General features: G+C 36.6%; 1 protein-coding gene across 2 annotated transcripts; it reads left to right on the forward strand.

The window, feature by feature from the left end:
• Positions 1 to 272: 272 nt before the first annotated feature.
• LOC307163558 (1-phosphatidylinositol phosphodiesterase) lies at positions 273 to 8,833 on the forward strand. 2 transcript variants are annotated; one of them, XM_079879653.1, is made up of 4 exons: positions 4,585 to 4,657; positions 5,250 to 5,337; positions 5,665 to 6,235; positions 8,432 to 8,833. In XM_079879653.1, exons 2-4 carry the CDS (start codon positions 5,282 to 5,284, stop codon positions 8,705 to 8,707), a joined length of 903 nt encoding a protein of 300 aa, XP_079735779.1. In that variant the 5' UTR covers positions 4,585 to 4,657; positions 5,250 to 5,281; the 3' UTR covers positions 8,708 to 8,833. The 2 variants fall into 2 exon arrangements, with proteins under 2 accessions (XP_079735780.1, XP_079735779.1); XM_079879654.1 differs by lacking the exons at positions 4,585 to 4,657; positions 5,250 to 5,337 and adding an exon at positions 273 to 334.
• The last annotated feature ends 1,517 nt before the right edge of the window (positions 8,834 to 10,350 follow it).

A 10,350-nucleotide genomic window follows, 5' to 3' on the forward strand; every position in this document is an offset into this window, starting at 1 on the left:
ATTTGAAAAGAAATTCTAATTGACTAATGTGTTGGGGGAATTTGTGTGGAACAATTGGGACAAAAGACTTGGGAAAGATGATATTTGTTGAAATATCAAACCCATTTAAGCCCACCAACAGTTGCCGCAGTGTATAGTTGTCATTTTTCTTTTGTAAGTATTTTTCTAGATGGTATCCATGTTTTGTGTCTCAATGACATGCAAGCAAACAACCAAATAAAGGATTTCAAGGAGAGAAAAAAAAGGTATTCACTTCCTTCCTGTCACATGAGGCTGTCAACTTCCTACCCCTACTTCCAGGAAGCATGGCGAAGGCAAACCCTCCCAAAGAAAGGTCATTTTCATGTTACTAACAAGTATTTTTTGTTGACATATATATATATATATCTACATAATCATGAAGGTCTATAGAATCATCCAAACAAAACAAATCTTACAAGAGATCTATAGTTTTTTGTATACTTAGTCAAAAGTCCAAGCATGCAGCAACTAGTTGCCGGTGGGCAAATGCCTTGTAAGTACATATATCATGGGAAAATGGGGTATACTGTGTTAATAGGTTAATAAATCTAGGTTATTGGTCTTGTTTAATGCATAAACATAACTTAACCCTTTCAATGACATCTCCACTGTTCATAAATTGTCTGTATGCACTGTTATATTTGTTATTTGCCATTTTGTTATTTGTTTATTTGTTTGCTATATAATTTTCTTTTCATTCTATTAATTTGTATTTATTTATTTTCATTTAAGGTTTTGATAAACAATGCCCTGTTATGGCTGCACTTTATTGTTCCCCCACTTTAACCCCTGTGTGCTGTTCGTTTGCGGTTTACAGTCGGGTTGTTTGGGGCCTCAGAGACCGCAGGCAACAAAATGTAATTTTGTAACAAAATAATTGTTTTTGTTTTATTTAACAAATGTAATTTTACTAATTTTTTTAAAAAATGTTTTTACTCCACATTTGGACATTTTTACTCCACAAAATGTATATAAATAAATTACAAATTTTTTTTTTAAATAGGTTTGTATCTAAAAAAATAACCCTGTTTTTTTTTTGTAAATTTCACCTTATAAAAGACCCACATTTCTAACTTTCATTCATGGGGATAACATGGATAATTTTATATGCTTTAGTGTAAGATTTTTGCACCTATTTTGGAAAATGCAGTTTAAAAAAAAAAAAAAAAAAAAAAAATCACTTTAACCAGTAGATGGCTGCAGAGCTCTAGCCTGGGTTTTGCGATTTTATTCACGCTGCTAGGCAGCCTGGATTCCATGGACCAGATTTTTGCCTCAGCGAGGGGACCAATCACAGAACGGGGAGGGAGCAGCAAGACGATGACGACGTCTATGCGACACACCGAAGCAGTTTGTTTATATCTATGGATCCAACATGGCAGCAGACGCGAAGTTACCTTTCGATGCAGCCTTAGATAGTGATAGCTGAACGCCATCGTGTACACAAAAATCTCTGACCCATCGTCTTCCTCGCCGAATTTTTGTCGCTCTACATACATCATCTGGTATAATTGAAACGATTGGCTATGAGCTACGTACAGGCGCATTTGATAGACATTCGTAGCGCCCAATAAACGGCTCTGGGCATTCGTAAACCACGCCTCAAATACGAGAATATGAACATGTGGTTCCCAGACCACGTCTCAATGAGACGAGGTCTGACGTTAGCCAGGCTAGCAAGAGCTCTAAAAGTTTAAAACTAAAAGACAACTTTTCACAAGTTTTTCCAGTTAGATTCATATCTACATATTATGAAATCACAATAAAAGATACTTTTTGTCAAAGTTTAGCAGTTTTGGTACTGAAAAAAATCATTTTTTCAATAATGTTACATTATGATTAGAATCAAACCTGATCAGGATGTTACAAAGAGAAAAGTTGTAGTTTTTAGAGTTTATCATTTATTTCAAACATCTGCTTTTCATATAATTCTACAAATTTAAAGTGTGCCACTTCCTTTCTGTCTATGTGTGTTCTGCGTTGTTCCTGATTTTGAGGATGAATTTTGTCCATTGACAAAATTCATTTGATTCTAATCATAATATAACATTATTGAAAAACAGATTTTTTTTTCAGTACAAAAAATCCCTAAACTTTGACAAAAAGTAACTTTTATTGTTATTATTGTGATTTCATAATATGAATACAACTGGAAAATCTTGTGAAAAGATGTATTTCAGTCAAATAGCAAATAGTGGAGCTCTGCAACAATCTACTGGTTAAAGTGTTACTTTTAAAACTGCATTTTCCAAAAGATGGGCAAAAATCTTACACTAAACCATGTCAAATTATCCATGTAATCCCCATGAATGAAAGTTAGAAATGTGGGTCAAAAAGACCCTAAACAGCGTACAAGGGTTGAGACAAATGGATTTGTTGTTTTTTTGTGTTTTCATATTCAAAAGATTATAAGCTAGATGCAGCTTCTTTGGGTTCACATCAAATGTTCTTCGACTTTTATACATAATAATTTTTTTAAGAATAAAGATTGATCTGTTGAAAGCAGTTATTTTGAGATAGATGCCAAATGTTCTCCTCCTATTCATATTTGACATTGAGGGGGTGCATACAACATATTTGCCCACCGGCAATATAGTTGCCGCATATTCAAATACGATTTTCAAGAAAAAAACCTGGGAAAAATAAATGCAGAACATGTTCACATAGAACACTATTAACACGAATATATGCATGAAATCATTCAGAAAAATTTGGGCACAAATGGGTTGAAAACACGGCTTTATATTGCAGAATCAGTGCAGATCAGAGTAGACTGTTTGTTATGTGTCAGAATGAATATTGTTTACTCAGGTAAAGTCAAATTACGATTTGCTTTGTTAAATGCTTGATGGCCTCAACACAATATGCCACTGCATACAAGCAAAGCAAATAGAAGCACAATTACAGAGAATACATTAGGATTAAAGGGGAAACAAGGCACATTTTCATTTTAATTAAATATGTTTATTATTTATTTCAGAAGATATGGCTCAGGGAGCATGAGGGATAATCAGTTGATTTCAAAAGAATTGAGATGCATAGATAACATCAGGCTGGGCATTATTATAGTGTTTCACTGTTAATTGCATTTGAGCTTTTCAAACTTAAAACTTTGTGAAAATAATATAGCTAGCTAAATGCAAATAGGGCAATAAAGGAAATGAAAGTTGAATTGGAGTGATTTTCTTTATTTGAGAATGTTTACATGCACATCACAATTGAAATCAAGCTCATTAGAACCTGATAAATGTGTTTTCATGAGATTACGTTTTCATTTTTCTCCAGTATTGATGCCATACTAAGCAAATCACTTGCTTTGGATGAAACGTGTCTGTTATATTGAGAAATGTAAGTGTAAATATTGCTTCATTGAGTTGTTTTAAGAAATATAAAGCTCTGTCATGAAACTCTAGATGGCGCAGGCTGATCAGTACTTAACTCAATCGGCTCGCAATCACATCATTCTCTATAAGGCACAGCTGATTGGTTCCTGCTGAACCCTCCACCTTCCCCAGCTCCACCTGTATAGATCTGCCACGGGTAATTCACGTACGCTACAGTATATTGTACAGCAGCAGCGTGTCTTGCTCACTGCAGTGTGTCGTGTATGTATTGGCAGTAGCAAGTCCTGTATCCATTCCTCCAAGACCAAACATATTAACGTTGTCATTTCCATTACCATGCCAAGGACAGTTTCATGACAGAAAGAATTGTTTTCATTAGGGGCTCCGTACACATTAGCTGGTTGGACAAACAAACTAGCCATGGTACATGGCAAAATTAAAGGCAGCAACTCTGTGGGAAAATAATACTTTTCACATTCAAATTACAAATGCAGTATCCTAATTCTAGGCTGTTTTGTTTTTCTGAATATTAAACCCACTTTCCAAGGTTTGATGATGGGGACTGTACTCACAGCAAAGATGTTTGCTCTGTAAGTAAGTAAACTTTTTTGCTTCACCCCTGGGAAAAAAAGAGCTGTAGATAACTCACAGAAAATGTAAACTTATATTTTCCCACAAACTCTGGGAAAAAACTTAACTTTGGCCATGTTTATCATAAGTTCAGGCTCATGTTTATTCACACTAAACCTAGATGTTTATTCTGGGAGATAATGTATTTTTAATATACAGTACATATATTACACATCAACAGGGTAATATTTTACTTTTAGCTATTGCGCATATAGAATTTTTCTATTTCTACCCTTTTTGTTTTTGTTTGTCTCATTAATAAACATATAAATACTTTACATTGAGTATAGTGAAAATCTTAAAGGGAATCTTAAAACAGTGTACTAAAGATTTTGAAATATAATATGCTATCATATAAAGGGAAATAAACTATAACATGATCTGATCTGCAGGGGAACTGACTTCCGATTGGAGCATTTTGTCCACTCTCAACGAGTCAGCTCTTTACAGTACACTACACTATTAATAGGCACAATGACCCCTCAAACAAAAGGGTCAGGTGTAGTAGTGCCTCCAACAAGCTCTAGCCAGAACTGTGTACTCGCAAAAAAAAAAAAAAAAAAAAACAAGGTAGGAAAACACCAGCAGGCTTTACAGCTAACCTGACACTGCCTAGGTGGTTCTTTGTGCATCGGCATCACAGACCTCTTCGGGTTCACACGGTAAAAGATCACTTCTCTGTCTGTGGTTAAGATGAATTTGAATATATTTACCAACACAGAGTTAAGGTTTTTAGTTTTGCAACAAATCCAGCATACATATACTATGAAGTCTGTAAATCTGGAATGTTTTTTTAATTTAAATCTGGAAATAGAACATTTAGAACAAAGAGACTAACAATTGAATAAATGATGTGAAATGGACTAGTTCTAAATCACTAATCAAATAAATTTGTTACATTGATCATATGAACTCTTTTGTAGATGGTCAGATGTTCTTGCTTCCATCGAAGCACAAAATGCTCTGTGGAATATCTGGACATGATTATCAGATTGTTGTTCTTGTCAGCTTCAAGCAAAAGGTCACAAATTAAATACTAATGTATCAACTTTTATGAAATTATATTATCTGATATAATTTGTAATGAGGAAAAAAATATTAAATTAGAAATGATTGCAAATGGAAGCAGACTTTTTGGACCCCATAAATAATTACAAAATGTCTGGTTTTTGTGTAAGATGATGTCATACCACAAAACGTGCTATATAATTATCACAAGTGACAAGTGAATTATTGTAATGATTATCTGTACAGTAAAGGATCAGTGAGCATTGAAAAGGCTCATTATGGAAGGCACCAGAGGACACATTTTGCAGATAATGGTGATGGGCGTTTTGCTGGGGTAAGGTACTTAATACCTATAATTCCCAAACCTCTTTCATAGTATCCTATATAACAAATTACGGTTCTTATTCCATTTACAGTAAAGAAAAAAAAATCCATTTCACTGAAAAGAAAAGACCTCCATCTGTTAGCCATAGTGCTTTTATCTCAGACTTTTTCGCTTTGTCTACCTGCTATTATTGTGAGCAAATTAACCAATTATGTAATTTCATTATATCCATCCATTATAGATAAGCATGGTGTTTTCACAGTAATCTTGTATCTTTTTAGTAAGACAGATAAGGATGCATTCTTTGCCTAATCTCACCTCTGCTTGACCCCATAGCACGGCCTTCTCAGGATACAGGGCCGTCCAGACTCCTGACTATGACGACACCTCCACGCCTGAGATCCTGAACCCTTCCTGGATGGCCACCATCCCTGACGTCTACTCCCTATCGGATGTGACGATGCCCGGCACACACAACACCATGGCCCTGTACGGCGGCTCACTGTCCGAGTGTAACTCCTGGTCCCTCGCGTTCCAGCTGCGCGCCGGGATCCGCTTTCTGGATATCCGTGTTCGGCATGCGAGAGGAAACTTGACCATCCACCATGGAATCTCGTATCAGTATGCCCACTTTGGGGACGTGTTGATGGACGTGGTGGCTTTCCTGAGAGAGTATCCTTCGGAAACTGTGCTGATGAGGCTGAAAGAGGAGTTGAGTAACACGCAGGATATCTACGGGGCAGTCGTGCGCTACATTAATGAATATGCGTACTGGGACCTACTGTGGCATAGTCGCGAGATGCCCAGCATGGGAGAGGCGCGAGGAAAGCTGATCGTACTGCAAGACTTCACCGGCCCTGACCTGGGTATACTCTACAACTCACTGGACATAGCAGATGACTGGAAGGTAAGCACACACTTGAAACAGTTAGCCCTGGGTTATTCTAAACCCCGGGTAAACAGAATCCTGGGTTATCTTGCTGAACTGTTCACGTTGCTCATTATTTACAGAACCTAATTTCACCAGGTGCCATATATTCCTAGATCATCATCTTTGTTGATCATGGAACAATATTTCCAATCAACCAATCAGATTTGAGGGACACGTTTACGGCTTATGTCAACTTTAGGCTTACAACCAGGGTTAGGTGCCTCTACATTAGTGCTATTCACCTATCATTTCCCTCTGATTTTAGGGATAACTCATGGTTAGGGTTAGGTTTAGGAGTAGGGATATGGTTAGGACAACATTTTCAGACAGGAATGTTGTTACAGGATCAACAAAATATATTGATCCAGGAACGCGTCTAACTCGGCAAAATCAAGACGTGCGAACATTCCTAAACCCTGGGTTAACGTCCATATTTGCATATTTTTTGGTGTATGTCACTGATTGGTCGAATGGCGCACACAATATTCAAGATTCAAAATTCAAGATTCTTTATTGTCTCTATACTATAGCGAAATTGGAGCAATCCCTACAGCGTCATCACATATAACTTTGTGCAAGCTAAACGTCTAATTTAAATTAATACAATTGAAGTAGAATTCCAAAGAAACAATACGATAATAATCAATTGCAATAAACAGTATGCTAAAAGCAATACAACGCAAAAACAATACACACAAAACCAGTACAAGCAAGGCAAACAGTCAAATATTGTACAGAAATATTGCACAGTAAGCAGTAAGTATTGCATGATATTGCACACAATGAAAGAAGTGCAACAGAATGTAACCGAATTTGAAAAATATAGTGTACATTTAATTAGACACCCTGAGATATACAGAGGGTGTTGTTATGTGTACATAAAGGCTTGGCATGGCTCATCCTCATATTATATTTTGCCAACTGTACTATAAATATCTTTTCGGACCATTAAGGTTAGAAAGAAACAGTCTCTGTCACCATTGGACACCCCCCCACCGGGTTTCATAACCCGGGTAAAAAGCAGTGCTAACCCCGCTTCTGAATTAAAAGTGTTAAAAATTCCTTTACCCAGGGTTAAAAGTTGTGTTTAGAATGACAATAACTTGGGGTTAAGCAGTGTGAAAAGCCATATTGATGGATTTGTAAATATGGGATTTTTTTCAGCTTGTTTAATGTCATAATGTCATTTATCATCTAATTTTTCTGAACCAACAAATGTAATATCCACATTTGAAATTCATGAAGCAATGGTCATGGAAATTAGATTTAATAAAATGTCTGACTCTCATGTCTTGCATTCTAGATAAATAATGAATTAAATTTTTTTTTGCACAAAAATACAGCTTGATTGGAGGTAAAAATATTCTATTAAAAAGTGAGATTGATTTTTCTTTAATTTCTTCACTCATCACGTTTCATATCTCTTCATTAACACTGGTGTCTCCATGTATGCAGGTAACTTTTGATATAACTTTATTAGGGACAGAAATGTTAGTTGTGGTCTAAATGATTCTAAAATTGATATGCATAATACCATTCAAAAACTGGGGTCAGCTATTTTTTTCTGTGTGTGTGTGTTTGTTTGTTTGCTTTTATAAGAGCATAATACTTTTTTTCAGCAAGGATGCATTGATTTTGACCAAAAGTGACAGTAAAGACATTAACAATGTTACAAAATTTTCAAATAAAAGCTGTTCTTTTGAACGTTTTTATTCATCAAAGAAGCCTTATGATGGATTTTCATTTTAAGAATAAAAGTCTGGTTCTGGCGCAACAATAAAATACAGTTAAAAAAAGGCATATGAAAAGTAGCAAAAATAAATTGCAACAAAGCTTCCAAGACAGTTTAATGTGTTTTAATGTTCATACAACAAAAAAGGGAAAAAAATATTATCAACTTCTGGAACATTAAAGTGCCTTTGGTTGAAGAACCAAACCCAGAAAAGAGAGCAATGGGGTGGGGGAGAAAATATTAAATTATCCCATTGTTTGAATAATTTCAAATGGTTCCGGAAAACAGACTTACTGAGATCCTTAGGAGGCTCTTTATATTCAGTTACCAGAGTGTAATCTTCATCTGTCAACTGTCTTTAAAAATCCGTCAGAGAGAGTTTTTGCTCCCTCACCAATTTTTTTTTAAATGGTACTGATAAAACCTTTTTCTCGCCCCAGGTGTCCTCTCTGCAGCCGGAGGAAGTGGAGAAGAAATGGAGAAGTGTCTCCACTCATCTGGAGGCGGCTGCGGTTTGCAACAAAAACCGTATGTTCCTCACCTACAGCAGCGGTGCCAGTATCCTGGCACATCCCAACTCCCTGGCCTGGCTAATAAACCCCCGTCTGTATGAATATCTGACAGGCTATGTCGGTCAAAGCAAGCGGTTTGGTATTGTAGCAATGGACTTTCCTGGTGCCAAGTTAGTGCAAACTATTATAGGCTTCAATTATTGAGATTCAACGGCAGGACGTCAGTACCAATACGCCTGGAACTGGAACCAAAATACTTCATTAATTGACACAAATCCCAGTCATACTGTGACTTAAATTACCCAGAACCTTGAAATGTCCACAGCCGTGACAGACAAAGTTTGAGCTTCCTGGCAAATTTTTGGAATATTTGACTTAATAAAGCTCTGTGACAAATTTCTGTCATAACACAATGTTTTGACAATATTTGAAATAAAATGTTCTCCTGTCACTTCATTAGGACTTTAATAAGATAGTCTGCATTTTCAAGGCACTGAAAATAGAATTCTCTGTCCTCCTTTTTGTGTGCAAAACAAAAGAAAAGGTGTTAACTGACATCCATCTCAGAACAGTCTTCAGTAAGCCAAGTTACCTCAAAGTAGAATAAAAGTTTGATTTTCAGTAGTATTACATAAGTCTCAGATGTTACAAACAGAAACTTTCTCACTAACACTGTTGGTTTTATTTTCTGCTCTATTTCAAGGACAAGTGCAAGTTTTAAATCATATCTTTGTCACAGTGGTGGAGTGCTGATGTTTGCCCCGATGCGTATCTCAATGACAGGGTCTGCAATGAGTCATCTGTGCAAAAGGAAATGTGTATGTGTGCAGCACTGAATTCCGCAAGTAATATATAATAATGTAGCCTTCAAAAGTGCCTGAACATATATTTTTAACTTAATCTGGCTGACCCATTCAAGGAAATCTGTATTTGTTCATGCCTTTATGTCAAATGAGGAGATTCATTAGCCCACATTCCATGCTACTGTTAAGGATATCTCATGAATTTATCAATGCATTCTCATAGGGCGTCATATACTGACGCTTTTGACATTTCGTCTACATCCAACGCACATGGCACCCTTTAGCGTCAATATGACACGCACAGAGCTTTGTTGGGTTATGGGTAGGTTTAGGTCTGGGGTAGGGTTAGGGTTAGACCGCTAGGAGGCGCCTTCTGGCCCATATCTATCTGCGTCTCATATTGACGCTAAAGGGTGCCATGTGCGTTCGATGTAGACGAAATGTCAAAAGCGTCAGTATATGACGCCTTGGGATGAGAACGGGCTGGAATATATACATGGTAAGCACAAATCCATCACTAAGGCATTTTAGAAGAACACATAACTGAAATTACTGCCATATTAACCAAAAATGAAGGCCACACAAACATAACATTCAAATGAATTTGAAGCATTCTTTTGGGAACAGATTTTAATACACTAGGCACTTACCGTCTTTGTAAATGGTTGTGGAAAAAACCAGGCATCATATGCTAAATGACTGAGCATCACATACAACCAGACTTTCAAGTCTTAGGGCCCTATTTTACACCCGGCGCAATGCAACGGCAGAGGCGACGCAAGTGTTTTTTGCTAGTTTCAGCCTGACACAGTTATTATTTTCACGTCCTGTGCTACGTTGTTTAAATAGCAAATGCAAAATGAGGTGTGTTCTGGCGCATTGTTGGCGCGTTGCTATTTTGAGGAAATTTATTTAGACCTACAAAAACCTGGTCTCAAGTCAATGGTGCAGTATTATTAGTTTTTGTTATTTAAAGGGAGCATTAGTAATATGAGCCTATAGGCGGATGCACAATGCGTGTACACTCTGCTTATTACACACACA

Source organism: Squalius cephalus (assembly GCF_949319135.1).
Source record: "Squalius cephalus genome assembly, chromosome: 8".
Taxonomy (NCBI): Eukaryota; Metazoa; Chordata; class Actinopteri; order Cypriniformes; family Leuciscidae; genus Squalius; species Squalius cephalus.